The sequence below is a fragment of the Pseudorca crassidens genome, chromosome 12 (assembly GCF_039906515.1).
Source record: "Pseudorca crassidens isolate mPseCra1 chromosome 12, mPseCra1.hap1, whole genome shotgun sequence".
NCBI classification, from domain to species: Eukaryota; Metazoa; Chordata; class Mammalia; order Artiodactyla; family Delphinidae; genus Pseudorca; species Pseudorca crassidens.
Genome location: NC_090307.1, coordinates 86354103 through 86371612, shown reverse-complemented (window position 1 = coordinate 86371612; position 17510 = coordinate 86354103). Strand labels below are relative to the sequence as shown.

At 55.3% G+C, this 17510-nt stretch overlaps 1 protein-coding gene across 30 annotated transcripts in view; it reads left to right on the top strand.

Moving 5' to 3' along the window:
• Window positions 1-17510, top strand: part of NCOR2 (nuclear receptor corepressor 2) — a 226907-nt gene that overhangs the window by 109068 nt on the left and 100329 nt on the right. For all 30 annotated transcript variants that reach the window (XM_067701126.1, XM_067701137.1, XM_067701121.1 and 27 more), the window contains 2 exons: window positions 3199-3251; window positions 13665-13731. In XM_067701126.1, the coding sequence (XP_067557227.1) occupies window positions 3199-3251; window positions 13665-13731 (120 nt within the window). The remainder of the gene's footprint in view (window positions 1-3198; window positions 3252-13664; window positions 13732-17510) is intronic.

Below are 17510 nucleotides of genomic sequence, written 5' to 3'. Positions count from 1 at the left end.
AGCGGAGGCTGCCCTGGGCCCAGAGGCTTCCCTTCCCGCCCAGGTCTCAGTGTACCTTGAAGGATGCCCAGCGAGTGCCTCCTTGGGGGACAGCCCCTGTGGTCAGAGGCAGCGCACCCCACAGTGTTCTCTGACTTCTCCCTGGCCTTTTGCCAAAGGCCACCGGAGGGGCACGGTGCTGTGTCCTCCTCTTACCCAGCGGGGCTGGAGGGTGAAAGGGATTCCTTCCCCTGCGAGTTTGGCGGGTCAGAGGCGGGCTGGGACCCCGCTGCCCTCCCAGAAGCCAGTCTCCCCTTTTCTGGCCCATCCCATTTTGTAGAAATGGGCCGCCCCCCCACCCCCCGCCCATCACTGGCACCCGGGGGCTCTCTATGTGGTCCTTCAGCCCTTCCTGGCCTCCTTAGACCGTGGAGACTTTGCCATCTTTAAAAGCAAAAAAAAGCAGCTGAGTCACCAAGTGTGACATTCCCTGGGCTACTCGAAAGCCCAGTGAGGTAGGTCCTATGTGCTCTACACCCATTTTCCATATGAGAAAACCGAGTCCTGGAGTGTTGAAGGCATGTGTCCAAGGTCACACAGCTAGTGAAATTGGGGCGCATCTGTTCCTGGAAACCGAGCCTTTAAGCCACACTCATTCCTGCCCGGCCTGTGTTTTATTGGCTTGTGAGGAACGTAAAGGACCGGGCGCAGAGTCACCTGGGGTTAAACATGGGCATCTGATGCCCTGGCTTTCAGCACAGGCATCTCTGTGGGGCTCCTTGCTGTCCTGAGATGTGGGCTCTCCACCATGCGCAGTAACGTCTTGCCCCTCTCTGGTGGGAAGTTTTGCAGTGAATCTGACGGTGGTCTCTCCTGTTGCCTTCCTGTTCAGACACCCAGAGTGGGGGTGGGGAAACCTCCCCATTTTGAGCCAAGCACCTTGGAAGGGCAGCTGACCCAGTGTGGCGGGACATGGCCTGTGCTAGCCGTGAGGCGACATCTCCATCCCAGGTGGAGCAGCTGGACTTGGGGCCTGCAATTGCCTGAGTGATGGTGAACTGTCACGGAGGGAACCTGGGGGACACTGGGAGAGAGGCGCCGTTTTCCTTAGCCAAGGCTGCCTGTGATTCGCAGGGCAGCAGAGGCCCCTCCTTGAGGACCCTGCCCTGTCCACAGAGAGCAGGAGGCCTGTCCCTGGGGACACGGCAGGTTGGACCTGTGGCCATGCTGCTTGTGGGTGGTCCCCATCGGCTGGGATGATGTCAGGAGGTGTATTCAGGTCCATGATCAGGGAGAAGTTCAAGGGTGGGGCCTGATGTGCCCTCTTCCCTCACCCCGGGGCCCTGCCCTGAGGCTTCAGGACACCACGTCTCCATCTTCACCTGCCCAGCCTGACCCGTCACACTCTGTACCTGGTTTTTGTACCACAGTCATCCATGGCTGTCTGGGAGGCTCCTGCTACCTGTGTGGGTGTGTGAGACAGAGAGGGGGAAGGAGGGGAGAGGGAAGGGAAGAGAGGGCAACACAAAAAGAGACACACAGAAACATAAAGAGGGGGACATGCAGAGAAGGGAGCAAGCAGAGAAAGGGCAAACCCCTTCCTCCAGGGCTGGAGCTGAGAGGCGGGATGCCTCATCTCTTACCAGCCAGAGGCAAATGTTTTAACTTCTCAGGGACTAGATTTTCTCACCTGTAAAATGGGGATGGTAATTGTATCAGTCAGCAACTGCTGTGTAACAAATCAGCCCCAAACATAGTGGTTTGAAACAACAACATTTTGCTGTTTTCCACGAGTGTAGAAGTCAGCTGAGTAATTTCTCTCGACTGGGCTCAGCTCACTCACATCCGTGGGCAGCTGGGAGGTCAGCTGGCGGCTCACGGTTTTGCTGGGATGGTGCTGCTGTCCTCCATGCAGCTCTCTGCCAGGCTACACTTGGTCTCTTGACGGGGCTTGGGGGGGGGGCAGGCAAACAAGAGAGGAAGAAAGAGCAGAAACGCCTCGTCTACTTTCATGAAGTTTGCATCTGTCCCATTGGCCAAAGCCAGGGCGTGAGTGGGGACGGGGGGAGGGGCAGGAAAAATTGCTTCCACGAATGCAGTCACTGCACCCTGATGGTGATAATGACCCTGAGACTTCTTGGACCTCTCAGTCTGCCAGGCGCTGGGCTGAGGGCTTGCACACATTACCTCCTTTGATCTTCACAACGACTCTCTGAGTTCAACCCCATTTACAGATGAAAACCTGGGGCACAGATGGCTTGAGTAGCTCACCCAGAGACACACAGCTGGAAAGTGGCAGAGCCGGGATGCGAACCCGGGGGTCAGCCCCTAACTGCAACGCTGCCATCCAGCCGGGAGATAACACGACATCGAGCTCAGCTCTTGCCCCATCGCAGATGCTGCAGCAACTTCCTCCTTTCCATTTGCGGATTTGTTGCTGTGTGTGCACCCAGTTCATTCATTTCTCGCTGCTGTGCAGTCTTCGAGGTGTAAACGCGTCCTAACTTATTTCTTCCTCTTTCTGGAGGTGGACACTTAACTTGCTTCTGATGCGTTGCTGTTATGAACAACGCGGTCCGGGCATTCTGGCGTCCATCTCCTGGCGGGACACGGTGCCCGACCGCTTCCAGGGCTTCCGCGGTAGGGGAAGGGGGTCGTAGGGCACACGCATCTTCATCCTTTCACATCTCCGGGACACGTGTACCTGCGTACGTTTCTATCGGCCATGTGCACGCCTTCCAGTGTCCTCACGTCTTCACCAAGCCCTGGCACTCTTCGGCTGTTTTATCTTCTGCCGGTCAGCGGTGGTGACGGGGCATCTCACGGTGCCTTGGCAGTCTTCCCCGTTCAAGACCATTGCTGATCTCAGCTTCCCTGGGATGTGTGTGCTTGTCCCTGGGCGCTCAGGCCAGCCCTGCCCCGTGCCCTGCAGAGCAGTCACGGCAGCCACTGCAGTGAGGGCTCCTGGTACCCACAGCTGTGCCCAGAGCGTTACAGCCTGTTCCTCGCCGGGGCTGACGGCTGGGTCCCCGTGTTCCGTTTCATGCCTGCCGGCAGCTGGTTCCCACACCAGTGGATGGCTCCCTGGTGCCAGGGCCTGGGGCGCTGCGGCTGAGGGGCCCCAGGGCTCTGCAGTGGGGTAGTAGCCGGCCCAGCTCGCACCGGCTGCCCACAGCCCAGGCCCGGCTCCGACGCGCCTCCCTGTCTCTTTCCTTGCAGCCATTGTACAACCAGCCCTCTGACACCAGGCAGTATCATGAGAACATCAAAATGTGAGTACCCGTGGGCAGCCGTGCAGATGCACAGCGGGGTGGGGGCCTAGGGTGGGATGTGGGTTCTCAGCTCCCAGCGGGCTCCCAGCCAGGGCCAGGTGCTGGAGGAGGGGATGGAAGGGGGCGACCTGGGCAAGAGTTCCGGGCCTAGGATGGAGAGGCCTGTGAGGCCAGGGGAGGGGCAGAGGGCGTGGCCCCGTGAAGCTCTGGGAACAGACCTGGGCTTGGGGAGGGCGGGCCAGCTGCACGCACAGCTCTGGAGAGGTGGAGGAGGGGGGCTGTTAGAGGAGGAGCAAGTGGCCGGGCGGGGGCGGCCATGGAGCGAGCAGGGGCCCACGGTGTGGCCTCTGATGTAAGCACATTTGCGACTGCCCGATGGTCTGCACAGGGTGTCCATCTGTGGCACAGCCCAGTGTGGAGCAGCTGGGAGCACTGATCCAGACCCAGAGGCTTTGGAGGGGCCGATATGACGTATCCCAGTGACGGGGCCTTTTCCCAGATGGATGCTAGAAGCGAAAAGATATCAGTGAACTGCCCCCCACAGTTGGTGTGGGCTGAGCTGGCAGAGCAGGGACAGCTGGACTGTGCTGGGGACCAGTGGCTTTGTGTGTTTAAGCTGGGAGCCAGGTACTGGAGGCGTGGCTGCCGGAGGGGGCGGGCTTTTTTCTCGGGACGCATTAGTGGGAGCGTAGCCTCCGCGGCTGAGGAGGGGATATAACCTCACGTTAACCAGGAGCGCAGAAGGTGAAAGGGGTCCTGCCCCTTGAGGAACGTGTGGCTGCGAGGACTCCGGGACTGTTAGCTTAGAGACCCTTTGGGATCACAATCATTGAACTGTTCAAGGTTCCTTTTTTTTTTTTTGCGGTACGTGGGCCTCTCACTGCTGTGGCCTCTCCCGCTGCGGAGCACGGGCTCCGGACGCGCAGGCTCAGCAGCCATGGCTCACGGGCCCAGCCGCTCCGCGGCACGTGGGATCTTCCCGGACCGGGGCACGAACCCGCGTCCCCTGCATCGGCAGGCGGACTCTCAACCACTGCGCCACCAGGGAAGCCCCCAAGGTTCATTTTTGTGTGACCTCAGGAGGGCGGTGCTTAGCTGGTCCAGTGGGCAGTCCAGTTTGGTCTGATTGTCTGAGCTTCCTTGGGGTGGAACTGCAGGGTGTACGTGCAACAGTGAGCTCCCCATCCCTGGAGGCATGCAAACCTCTCGATGGTTTTAAACTCCCTGGCTCTGGACTAGTTGTTGCAGAGGTCCCTTCTGTTGTAGTTTCTGGACTCGAGTGACTAGTCTAGGCTCTGGTGACCAGCACGGCCACCCACCCCCGAGTCTCTGATGGAGGAACCTAGAAAATCCCGTGCTGACAGCGAGGTCCTCGGCCCATTTGGTCTCGAGAGCACCTGCCGAGGATGCCTCACCTGTATGGCCGGCCGTCACTCAGCCTGTGGCTGGCAGGGGCTGCGGAGTGTCCTGTACTGGGAGCACTGGTGTAGTGCTAGGGTTTCTGTGTCCCCTGTGGCCTGTGCTTTTGTCTGGCCTTAGAGCGTGTTCGCCGCTCAGGTACCAAATCTGTCTCAACTTTACACGGTTTATTTTCCAATCAGGCCACCGTAGTCTTTATAAGCTTCCTGGGACCTGCCTCATCGTGGGGACAACTGCTGGGAGTGGGGGAGGCCCAGATGGGTGTCAGGTGAGGACAAGGGGGCCTTTCGGGCCTGTCACAGCTGGTTTAGGCGATGGGGGTGAGGTGTTCTCATCTGGGCAAACCTGCTGGGAACATTCGCTCGTTCAATACACACTTACTACACTTACTATGTGCCAGGCCCTGTTCTAGGGACCTGGGGATTCAGCTGTGAACAAGACAAAGTTACCCATCCTTTCATTAAGTTTTATCTAGCAGGGGAGACAGAAAACAAGTGAGTTAATAAGTGAATAAGAAAACGTCAGCTAATAAAAAATACTGGGGTCACATAGCTATCTTAAGCTCTTTATGCTTTAATATACCTAGTTTTATTTTTCCTTTCAGCATAACAATTTTGATAGCAATATTATTACACTGAAACTTTTACATAAGTTTTTTCACTAAACTAAAAATGAGTAATGTTTTAAGCCGAATAATGTGGATGATTTCAGGCTATGAAAACAGCCATAGAGTCCAAACAGCAAAGGAAAAAGGTATCCCTACAAATAATACTAGCAAACAAGGTACCGTTACATCTCCAAGTAGAATACAACTCTAAGCTTACTGAACCAACGCCCTATTTTTATATCCCATAATCTTCCTCGGAGGATGGCTCTGGTCTCCTAGAGTGCATTTTGGCTGTAAGTAACCGCCTAGTGAAATTTGTTCCAAATCTAAGTCACAGATGAACAGATGTTTAAGTGTAAAACATAGAGGTAAATAATTTTAAGATTTTTCCTGTTGTAAGTGGTCAGCTTGATGTTAGAAAAATGTATTTGTAAGCAAGTTATTTGAACTGATTTCTTCTTAGAACTTTAATTTTTTTTCATAGTTGGCCTCTGAAATCCTAATCACTTCTGTAATTTTAATTTCAGTGTGGTCATCATTGAGTCAGTGCAGTCATGTACTTTAAAAAGTGCTGTGAAGATGGCAAACAGGGTGATGGGAGAGAAAGTAAGGGGGGACTTTAGCCAGGGAGATCAGGGCAGGACCTAACAGTTGAGGGAACCTTCGGGGACTGTGCAGCAGCTGGAAGTGTAGTCCCCCCAGGCAGGTAGAAGAGGCAGTGCAAAGGCCCTGGGGCTGGACGGAGCAGGCGGGTATGTCCCAAGGGGGTAGGTGAGGGAGAGGAAGGTGCCAGCCAGATCTCCCAGAGCTGGTGAGGCGTTTGGGTTTTATCATCTGTGCGAAGGGAGGCCAACGATGACGTTTATGCTGAGAAGTGATTGGATTGGATTTTGGGGAGCCGATGGGCCAGGGGCGTGTTGAGAGCCCCAAGCATCTGGCTCGTGTGGCTGGTCACTTACTACCAGTGCCTTGGTTGCCCCATCTGTGAGATGGGTTGCTGAAGATTCAATGAATTACCATCCCTGAAGTGCTGAGCTCGGTGTCGGGCGTGTAGGAAGTGTTCTGTGATTTTTGTTCTTTTTACTTTATCAACAGAGACCAAGAGTTATCCCTCAGTCATTCATTCAAATATTCAAATATTTATGAGCACCTGCTCTGTACCAGCCGCTGTTTGGGTCCTGGGGAGACAGCAGTGGATGAGGCCCGCCATTCTGGTGCTGCAGACGGACCATAAATAAATACGCCCGTGATAGAAAGACAGCTTGATAAGGACAAGAAGACAGATCAGGCTGGGGCTGCTTCTCAGGATGCAGCGCTTCACCAGGTCACCCCAGCCGGGCCTCCCAGCCTCTCTTCGGCTGCTGTAATTGCCGCCAGGTGGAAGGTTATCCCCTCCCCAAGGGACCTTGCCCTGTCACTTTAATTTCTCAGTGTTTGCGCGCTGGGGCCGTGGAGTTAAAGTTAATTTCACGCTTGACTTCCTGCTGAACTGGCAATTGCGGATGTGTTGAAGTCACCTGTACCCACCTCAACTGCTGTCCTCTGCCACCTGCCTCTTCGGGAGGTGTGGGGATGGCCACCCCTGCTCCCGGCGGGGTCGGGGACGGGGGAGGCGGGTGACTCACTGTGGGGTCTTAGCCCCAGGCCTCGGGACTGACTCCTCAGACCTCCCAGGCTTTGGGAAGCAGGGGAAAGGGCAGGAGATGGGGGCGGGGGCAACCCCAGAGCCGCATCAGCCCGTGCTCCGTGGAGGGACTGGCCTCCTCTCTGCAGGCCGGACCTGCCGGGAGAGCTCGGAGATGAATTCACTGGGTTGGGGAGCCCACAGGTGATTCGGTGAAAGGGCATGGGATTGAGGCAACGGTGATGGTTGAGGCTCCTGTGTGTTCTGCTATGGCCACCCCTTCACCTGGTGTCCTCTCCTCCCCTCGGGGCCTGGAAGCCTGCTAGCTCCTGGTAGCTCTTCCTTCCCAATTTTCTTGTCTTCAGACTGATTTTTCCCCTCCTCAGCCCTCGCTGAGGGCTGGCTGATGCCCTGGGGCCGTGCAGGTGGAAAGGGTGCTCAGGACCCAGGTTACTGTTAACAGGTCCTTGTGGTCTTGCTCTGGAGGTTCAGAGATGTTAAGTAACTTCCCCAGGGCCTCACAGCCAAACTCCTAGACCAGCCCAATCTGCGCACGCACCCTGCTTCCCTCTCCTGGGTCTGCAGTCCGGACTCCCGGTGACCTCGGGCAAGTCACATCACTTAGCTTGTCAGTAAGTTGGTCTCCTTGGAGTCATCTTGCATGAGAAAAGTGCTTGGCCCCTAGTAAGCATGTTTTGGACCATCAGTCACCCCAGTCTGACAGGCTTTTCCCAAAGCATTCAGGGCCCTGCATGGGCTGCTTCCCCCACAGTCAGGGGTCTGGCTCTCCCTGAACGCCCCTCCTCACTCCCTTCAAATTCACTGTCACCCTTATTCCCCCGGAACCCAGTATTCTCCTCATTTCCCTCTGCCCACCCCATTCCTTTACTTCTCCCAAGCTTCATCTCAAACCTCTCCTCCTCCAGGAAGCCTCCCCTGATTGCCCCCACACTTTCCTTTTTCAGAACTCCATAGACCCCAGGGCCAGTCCCACCCAGGGCCTGGCCAGACTCTCCTTGAACGTCCACAGACTTTCCAACTCCTTTTTCCTCCTTCCTGGTTCCCGTTTCTCCCCCTAGTCCAGTGTCAGCCGACAAGGCCCGTATGTCTTGACAGGCTGTGCTTTTTTAAACCCTGCCTTCTCCAGGAGATTGAGATATCCTTTGCACCCTATAAATGCCTCCACCGGCAAACTCATCACATTGCTGGTCTGTCGGTCCTTCCAGAGCCCTCTGGACTCTGTTCCCTAATTTTGGACAAAATCTCAGCAGAGAAGATTTGTCTGCAGTATGCCATTAGCAGCTGCAATACCTAAACACTTCTTGGAACAAAATAAACACTCAAAAAGTGTTTGCCAGAAGAATGTTGGACAAGTGGTCACCCCAAACCAGATGTCTAGGGGCTTGCGAACCACGCAGATGCATGCCTCCAGGGCGGGAACAAAGTCAGAGGGGAAAGGGCTGGTGGGAGGCGGTAGGGAGTGGTGAAGCCTGGGGTGAGTGGTGAGCTCCTCACGCTTTTAAAGGGACAGTTAGTTCTTAGTTCCTCGTCTGTAGCCACGAGGGAGCGTGGCCAGGCTGCCTGATTTTTTTTTAAAGAGAAGCTTTATGTTGAGCTTTTTATGCAGCAGCTTCTGATTTTCAATACTGGCAACAAATTCAGATTTTTTAGAAGGCGCCGCAGGCCAAACACAACAGTCTCACGAGCTGGCTCCACTCCGTGCACTGCGCCCATTTGCAACCTGTGGACTTGACATTTGTCCTCTTTGGCAGTAAGCGGATGCTTCTGGGTGCCAGCCACGGTGCTTGCTTTGGAAGGAAACCCGGATCAGCAAAAGGGAGAATTCGTGCCCTCTGGTAGCTGTGGGGAACAGAGGCGGCTCCGTGCATCACCTCTGCCCCCACGAGTCTTTGCTCTCACCGAGGCCTCTTCAGCTCGAAGTCACAGCACCGTGCTTGTCGAAGCTGTTACAGGCTGTGCAAGTTTCCTCGGGCTGCCAGAGCCTGTCCCAACCACCTGGGTGCCTAAAAACTAGAACAGTTCATTTTCTCTCTGCTCTGGAGGCCAGAAGTCGGGAATCCAGGTACCGGCAGGGTCTTGATCTCTTGCAGACGCTAGGGGAGGATTCTTCCGTGTGTCCTCCAGCTTCTGGTGTCTGCTGGCTTCCTTGGCGGTCCTTGGCCTGTAGACGCTTCACTCCAGTCCTCCGCCTTCACGTGGCCTTCTCACTGTGTCTTTTCATGTCATCTTCCCTCTGTGTGCATCTGCCTCTCTGTCCAAATTGCTCCTTTTTATAAGGACACCAGGCATATGGGATCAGGGCCACCCTGTTGACCTCATGCTAACTTGATGACCTCTGTCATGACCTGATTTCCTGATGCGGCCACATTCTAAGGTATTGGGGGTGGGGGGTCAGGACCCCAGCATCTTTTTTGTGGGGGGACACATTTCCATTCATAACATACACCAAGCCCCCTGCTAGCTCTCAAGTAAATTGTCTTTGATCTCACTATGGCATTTCAACGTAGGTCTTGTCCCTCTTTTTTTTTTTTTTTTTTTAAGTCTAATTTAAAAGAGCTAGATTTACAGGAGCATTGCCGAGGTAGTACAGTGACGGGGGGTGGTTGCAGGAACCCCGTGGATACCAGAATCCGCGAGGCTCAAGTTCCTTATATAAAGTGGCACAGCGCAGTCGGCCCCGTATCTGGGGACGTGGAGCCCATGGACCGTACTGAGAATTCCCCGTGTACCCTCCACCCAGCATCCCCCAATGCGAATATGTGACGCGAACAAGGTACATTTATCAAAACTACGAAAGGGACAGCGGTACAGTCCTATTAGCTAAACCACAGGCTTCCTTTGGATTTTCCCACTAATGTCCTTTTTCTGGCCCAAGATCTGATCCAGGTTCCTGCTTTGCACTTCGTCCTCATGTCCCCTTGGTCTCCACTCTGTGATCATTTCTATGTCTTCCTCGATCTTCCTGACCCCGACCCTTTTGAAGAGGACTGGTCAGGGATTCTGCAGAAGGTCCCACAATTTGGGTGTGTCTGATATCTTCTCCGGAGGACGCTGGGCTTGTGGATTTGGGGGAAGAGTCCCACAGAGGTGAGGGGGTGCCCTTCCCATCATGATGTATCGGGAGCACCCGACACCCCTGACTGGTGGTGTTTATGTCACTACAGGTGGTGTTGACCTTCCCCCTTGCTCAGGGAGGTGTCAGCCGTGTCTCCACCGTTGAGTTGCTGTCTTTCCTGTCCCTACTCTGTGCTTCAGAAGCAGGTCACCATCCAGCCTACTGTCAAGGGGAGGGGAGTCCAGCTACACCTCCTGGACGGGGAATAGCAAAGAATTTGTGGGCACAAGTTAAACTGCCACAATGATTAGTAAATGTTTGGGGGAAATGCTTCGAGGCTGTGCAAATTTCCTGTCTCTCCTCAAAGTTTTGCAGACTGATTTCACGTTCATGCAAGGGTCTAGCCTGCGGTAATTAGCACCGTGGTATCTAATAGTGATTTTGAACTTCCCTCAGTCCTTCTCCGTTTATTAATTGGAATTCTGTAAGGCACATTTGTCCCTCCTCCCTCCTTTATTTATTTATTCGGTCATTTATTTATATCCATGTGGATGCGTGGTTATTTATTTTATTCTTCGGGCTATAATCTAGTGCTAGCGTTATTTATTTTGCCTCTTAAATTGTTCCAGCTTTGGCCGTCGGAAACTCTTTCTTTACTTAAAAATGTTCTGGGCTCATCTTGTATATTTCCTGCCGCAGCTCTGGATGCAGCCATTCCTCCAGGGAGAAATGGCTCTTTTTTTTGTTTTCCTTTGTCCGTGCTGCACGTGCAGCATGTGAGATCCCAGTTCCCTGACCAGGGATCGAACCCACGCTGCCTGTACTGGAAGCATGGAGTCTTAACCACCAGACTGCCAGGGAAGTCCTGAGAAATGACTCCTTTTATTGGAGAATGGGGTGAGACACCAAGACCTTGGCGCTAGTGGGCTCATTGCTCTGGGCTGTCATTGCTTCTTGGCCTTCTCAGCTGCCGTCTCCAAGTCCAAACCCTCTCCATTGCCCCGACCCACAAGGCCCTGTGCAGCCGGCCCTGCCAACCTCTCAGCTGTCCTCCTCCTTCCTGTCGCTCCCCTCTGTCCCTGCCCAGTGCTCTCCAGCCACATGGGTCTTCTGTCTGTTCTTCAGACGCTCTGAGTTTGTTCCCACCTTAGGGCCTTTGCACTCCCAGTGCCTTCTGCCAGGAGTGCATCTCCCCCTGGATCGCCCCACAGCTGGGTCCTCCTGGTGATCAAGATATCAGCTCGCAGCCGTCTCCGAGAGACTTTTCTGCACCCCGGAATCTAAAATAGCTACACCCTCCCCTCCCCCAGTCACTATCCCACCCTCCACATAAGTTCCTGACTCCAGGATTATCTTGCTTATGGTCAGTGTGGCCCCTCTAGGCGTCACCTCCGTGAGGGCTGGGGACTTTGTCTTGTTCACCTTTATGTCCCCAGGGCCCAAAACAGTTCCCGGCGCATAGTAGGTGCTCAGTAAACGCTTGCTGAATGACTGAGGAGATGAAAGCACAATGCTACTGCTCCCATTATTCGGATGAGGAAACTGAGGCTGAGACCATCTGAGATTTGTTCAGAGACACCTTGCTGTGGAATGAGGGGTTGTGGTCTCAGCCTGTGTGACTGAGGACCCCCAGCGCCCGTCCCGCTGGGGAGGGGGAGGCTGATGTGAAGTAACGAGACCTCGAGGCGGGAGGCCTGGCCCATGGGAGGCGAGACCAGAATGACCCAGGGAGCCGAGGGTCCCCTCACTGACCCTCCTGGAAGTGGGCGTGGCCTTTCCTTGTCAGGAGATGGGTGGAGACAGGGCTGAGCTTGGCTGGGGTCCGCAGGTGAAGAGGGACCATGCGGGCCCAACAGCATCTCCGACTTGAGCCCAGGTAGTGGGGATGCCGACCTCCTGCTGGAAATCACTGCGAGGCCTGGGGACCCTGGTCCACCCGGGGACGAGGTGTGCTGGCAGACCCCGACAGCCGCTGGGAGGTGGGTCTCTGAGGCCGTGGTGTCTGTTTGTGGGGGATGAGGGAGCAGAGAGCGACTCCCCACGGGGTCCCCAGGGCAGGTTGATTTCAGGCCCTTCAGCCCCCGGGAGGCGTGTGTTGGGGGCTCTTCCTCGTCCGTCAGGGCCTGGAGTGTCCTCCTCTTTGTCTTCTTCCTGAGGTTGGGGTCCTGGGGGCCCACAGGTGCCACACCTCCTGGAGGCTGGACGGGGCGGGACTCCCGGTCATCAGTTTGTAAGCTTTTGGTAAGAGTTTGGACGCGGCTGAGAATGTGAGCAAGTCGGGGGACCCCTCCCCAGAAAAGTTGATCTTGCTGTACACCCGGCTGGGGGGCAAGCAAGTTCATGGGCCTGGTGGGCTCTCCGGGGCCCGTCTGTGACCCCCGCAGGCCCCAGCTGCTACACGCTGCTATGCGTCGGAAGTTGTGGGGAAAAGGCCGAGGGGAAGGGGGTGCTTGGGGGTGAGTCTTCCATCCTCTTCCGTATTGGTCCGCATCTCTGAGTCTCCCTCTGCCTCCTTCTGGGCCTCCATCCCCCTTAATTTGTTTTTTACTTTATTGAAGTATAGTTGGTTTACAACATTGTATTAATTACTGCTCTACAGCAAAGTGATTCAGTTACACATATATGTACATTCTTTTTAATATTCATTATGGTTTATCACAGGATATTGAATATAGTTCCCTGTGCTATACAGCAGGGCCTTGTTGTTCGTCCATCGCCCCCCTTTCTTTGAATCTTGTCTTCCTCTGCCTTTCGGCCTGTTCTCTCTCTCTCTCTCTCTCTCTCTCTTTCTCTCTCTCTCTCTGTCTCTCTCTCTGTCTCTCTCTCTGCCAGGCCCCAGGCCCCTCTCCCTCTGTCCTCATTTGGGATCTGATCTCATCCACCTCTCTGTCGCTCCCTCTCCCTCTGTCTCCCTGCCTTCCTCTGGAGCTCTGTCTGTCTGTCTTTTTATTCTCCCTCATTCCTCGTCTTGGTGTCTCTCTCCTGTGCCTGCCTCTCTCTCTCTCTGAACAGCCCGCATCTCCCCGGGGAAGCGCCGGCTGCCCTCTGAGCCCGCAGTGCTGTGTGTGGCCTCCTTGTTTGAGGGCTTTGATGGCGAGAGGGGTCTGGCTTCCCTGAGCCGAGGCATGAGACCCCTCAGGTGCTTCCTGGGCTTCCTGCGTGCTGGCTCCCACCAGCCTGTCGCTGGCTTGTCCATGTCACCCCCACCCCAGGGGGACACAGCAGGGGCTTGGTTGGAGGTGGCTTGGGGTCACAGAGGCCAGACCCCAAGACCCTGCCTCTGTGCAGCTGCAGGTCTCGGGGGCTTGGTCTCCCCGGCCTGCGTTTCTAAGGCTGTGGCAGTTTCTCTGTGGCCAGTTTCCCGTGGCAGGTGCGGCTGACGGGAGAGGGGAGCCTGGGTGCGTGTAGGGGTGATGGCAGCTCCGGGGAGGGCAGGAAGACCTCGACCCCCTTTGGAACCCCCTTTTCTGCAGGCCACGCTCAGCCCAGGTGTGGGTGGGGACACCTTGTAGGTGACGGGGGAGGGACACACATTGGCAGTTCGTGGGTCACCCTGGGGGGGCTACGGATGTGCCTTAGCTCACCGGGAGCCCATAGGGGCAAGTAGGGGCAAACTTCAGCAAGGGACGGAATTCCTGAAAGCCTGCATTTCTGACCTGCCCGGTTGGCTATTTCCATCCTCCTTAGAAACCAGGCGATGCGGAAAAAGTTAATCTTGTACTTCAAGAGGAGGAATCACGCCCGGAAACAATGGGTAAGTCGTCACCTCGTCCCCCACCCCTGGGATCTCTTCTGCTGCCCCCTCCCCTCCACGGACCAGGCTTCCTTGAGAGCCGAGACCGTCCAGGCCACTCAGGCCACACCCACCGGGATCCCTGGGTTCTGCAGCTCATTCCTGCGTGTCCAGGGTGTGAAGAAAAGCCAAGGGCAGTGAGAGAAATGGGAAAAGACAGCAGCTGCTTCCGTGAAGCCGGGGGCTCAGGGCTCGGCTGCCTCAAGGAAGCTGGGGTGTGAGTGGGTGGGGAGGCTGGGAACTGTGCCCCTCCTTTTCCAGCCTGGAAGGGGAGAAAGCAAAATCTTGGCCGGGAAAATTGGTTCCTTGTCATAGGCCCTACTGTGGCTATTTTAGGCAGAAAGAGAGAAGTTTGTTGGCAGAGGTGGAAGACTGGTGTGGGCTGTGTGCTGGGTGGCAGTGACTGCAGGGCGCTCCCTGAGAAATGAGCTTTGCCCAGCCCGCTGTGCCCATTCCGGGCTCGGGAAAATCCGGGCCCAGAGAAGCAGTGAGGCCCCCCTTGCTTAGAAAGTGGTACGGACTCCTGCATCCCACCGCACACTCTGCCGTCTCAGCTGGGAGGCGTGCCCAGGGCAGGGGGAGCACATGTGAAAGGACACCTTTTGTTGTGGTTTAGGGTGGGCGTTTACGTCACCGATTCACTGGGTGAGGTTAGGGCTGAGTGATGGAGGGGGAGTTACCCATTAGTATTCTTTCAGCTGTGAGAGGAAGAAGCAATGGCTCAGATGGGCTTAAACAGTAAAGGAGTTTGTGTAGCTGATGAAGTCCACTGAGTGGAGTTCAGGAGTGGTTTGATCAGGTTGCACCTTCATTTCTATGCCGTTTTTCTTCAAGTCTGCATATTAGGACATTGACTAGCTGGTTTTCCTTTGGGACCTGAATTTCGACAGCAGGTTTGAGTCCTTCTAGGGCCAGAGACAGAGCTGCTCTTTCTCAGACCATCTCACAAAAGCTCTGATTTCACCACTTGAGGGCCTCGGTCCCTCTGAACCAGTTTCTGAACGCACCCTGCTCTGGCCTTAGACCTCGGCTGGGCCCTTGGAGAAGGGATACATTTCTGGCCCACATGCTGGGCGACTGGGAAGCTGGTTGGGCAGCGCCCTAGACCCCAGGGCCCCACGGGGTGAGAAGTGGTGGGCTTCCCTTTTCTTTCCAACCTCCTCAGACTCCCACATTGACTGGATGGTGACCAGAGGCGCCTGGCTGGATAGATGGGGTTCATGAAACGGGGCATCCCATCTCATTCATTGAGTTAAGAGATATTTACTGAGCACGTGCTGTGCGCCTGAGTGGAGGAGACGCAGTGATAAGTGCCGTGCAGAGGGATGGGGTTGGGGACAGCCTGGATATCTGACCACGGTACTGAGAGAGGAATGACCAGAAGGGACCACCCGTGTGAATATGTGGGGGTGTGAGTGTCAAGGAGAGGGCGCAGCAAGTGCAGAGGCCTTGAGGCAGGAACCGGCCTGGGGGGCAGCACAGGACAGCACGTAGCAGGCAAGCCTGAAGTACAGGGCACGCGTGGGGGGCTGGGGTCGAAAATCATGGGCGCCAGGTCACCTGGAAATGGAATGTCTAGATTTTACTCTAAACACAGTGGGACACTTATTCTTGATGTATTCTTAATAAAGAATACAAAATCTTTAAGAATTTTTAGTTATTCGGAAAATTTGACAGTGATACAGGAAATCTGACAGAAGAGTAACAGTGAACACCTATAAGCCCGCTATCTGGAATCCATCATGGTTAACATTTCTTTATATTCGCTGTGTGTGTGTGTGTGTGTGTGTGTGTGTGTGTGTGTGTGTGTGTGTGTGTGTAAGAATCCATCATGGTTAACATTTCTTTATATTCGCTTTGTGTGTGTGTGCGTGTGCGTGTGTAAGTATGAATGTTTTTGTGTTGAGCTGTTAGGACGTAGGTGCAGACACCCAGACCCTCACCTGGAACACTTCCTGGAGGAAGGAAATTCTCTCTTTATCACACCTAACGATTCACAGCGTTTCCTGATTCACAGCTTTTCCCCTGTAGTCCTGCCCAGGGGTGGGGTTCCTTTGGGGCTGGAAGAAGGAGATCTGATTTACATTTTGAAAGGATCCCAGTGGCTGCTGGGGGGTGGAGTTGGGTGGGTGTAAGTTGGAAATCTCCCAGGGCTCCTCGGGAGGGGTCCCTTGAGGGGATGGAGGGGAAATGGGCTTATTTAAAGATAGAGGAACTGGAGAGACTTCTGAGAAATTCTGGGTTCGCTTTGTGGTCAAGCTGAGCCCATCTTAAGAGAGGCCCTTGTGAAAACGAGTTCCTAAACCACAGAAGCTGCAACGGGAGGGCGTCTGGAATGATCTCATTCTTCTTATATAAATGAACCCAAAGCCCCATGCGTCGTCATCAGCAAGGACTGGGAGGGCGCTTGGCCAAGACGGGCCCCCTCAGATCTGCATGCTCCCCGCCCCCCCCACCACCCCCCATGTCAGTCAGGTCCCCTTCTGTGGGGCCCTCACTCCTTAGAGGTTCCTGGGACCCACGCTGCCCTACGCTCCTGCTCTGCCCAGAGAGCTGAGGCTCTTGCCCCAGAGGGGCGCCCAACCCCAGCAGGAGCCTCCACTAGGCCTGCCCTGCTCTCCCCTGGGAAGCTGAGCTCGCCCTCCCCGCGCCCCCTGAAGCCGCTGAGGTGCGCAGATTCAAACCCTACCCACCATACCCTCTGTGAGTGATCTTGGGACAGCCGTCTTGCCCTAAGCCTCACTTTTCCTCATCTGTGAAATGGGGTCATGGTGGGGCTGCAGGAAGGGTTAGCGCAGTGCCTGGCGGGGGGAGTGTGTGTGACTGATGGCCTGGCAGGATGGGCTAGTCAGGGGCTGAGCTCGGCCTGGACGGTGGGTGTATTCATTTCCTGGGGCTGCTGTAACAAGTGACCACAAACTAGGCGCCTTAAAACAACAGAAATGTATCCTCTCACTTCTGGCTCTAGAGGCCAGAAGTTCAAGATCAAGATGGGAGCCGGGCTGTGCTCCCTCCAGAGGTGCTAGGGGAAGCTCCTCCCTGCCTCTTGCAGCTCCTGGTGGCTCCAGGCCACATGACTCCCATCTCTGCCTACATCCTCAGCTGGCCTTTCCCCTCTCTTCTCTCACACGGACGCCTGTCACTGGATCTAGAGGTCACCCTAATCCAGGATGACCTCATCTCAAGATCCTTAATGGCATCTGAAAACACGTTTTTTCAAATAAGGTCACATTTGAAGATTCAAACCCCGAACCTGGGGGTTAGGATGCGGCACATCTTTTGGGGGCGGTGTCACCATTGAACCCACTACAGTGGGCACTGGCATATTTTCAGCATAGTCTGCCTTTTCTCTTTCTCCTGGCTTGTCCCCACTTTCCTTTTTTATCTATTTCTTTTTTAGAGACGGCTAAAGTTTTGCTCACTCCTCTCATATCCCTCACACCTCTTATTTTTCACTTCTGGGCTTTTTCCTGACCTGCCCCGGCATCCGTGACTTGCTTCTGCAGCCTGAGTTACAGGCAGCAGGACAGGGGCTGGGAGAGCTCGACCTCGTCACCATCACACATCGCTGAACATGCAGGACAGCCAGCAGGGGAGCATTCTCCAAGTCTGTGGTGCCTGGGCCGCTGAGCCCAGCAGAAGGCCTTTGCATGAGGCTGCAGGCTCCCTGGGGGTCTGGAGGACGCCAGGTCACCAGGTGACCACAGAGGCCAGTTCCCCTGGCCCGTCAGCTCCAACCA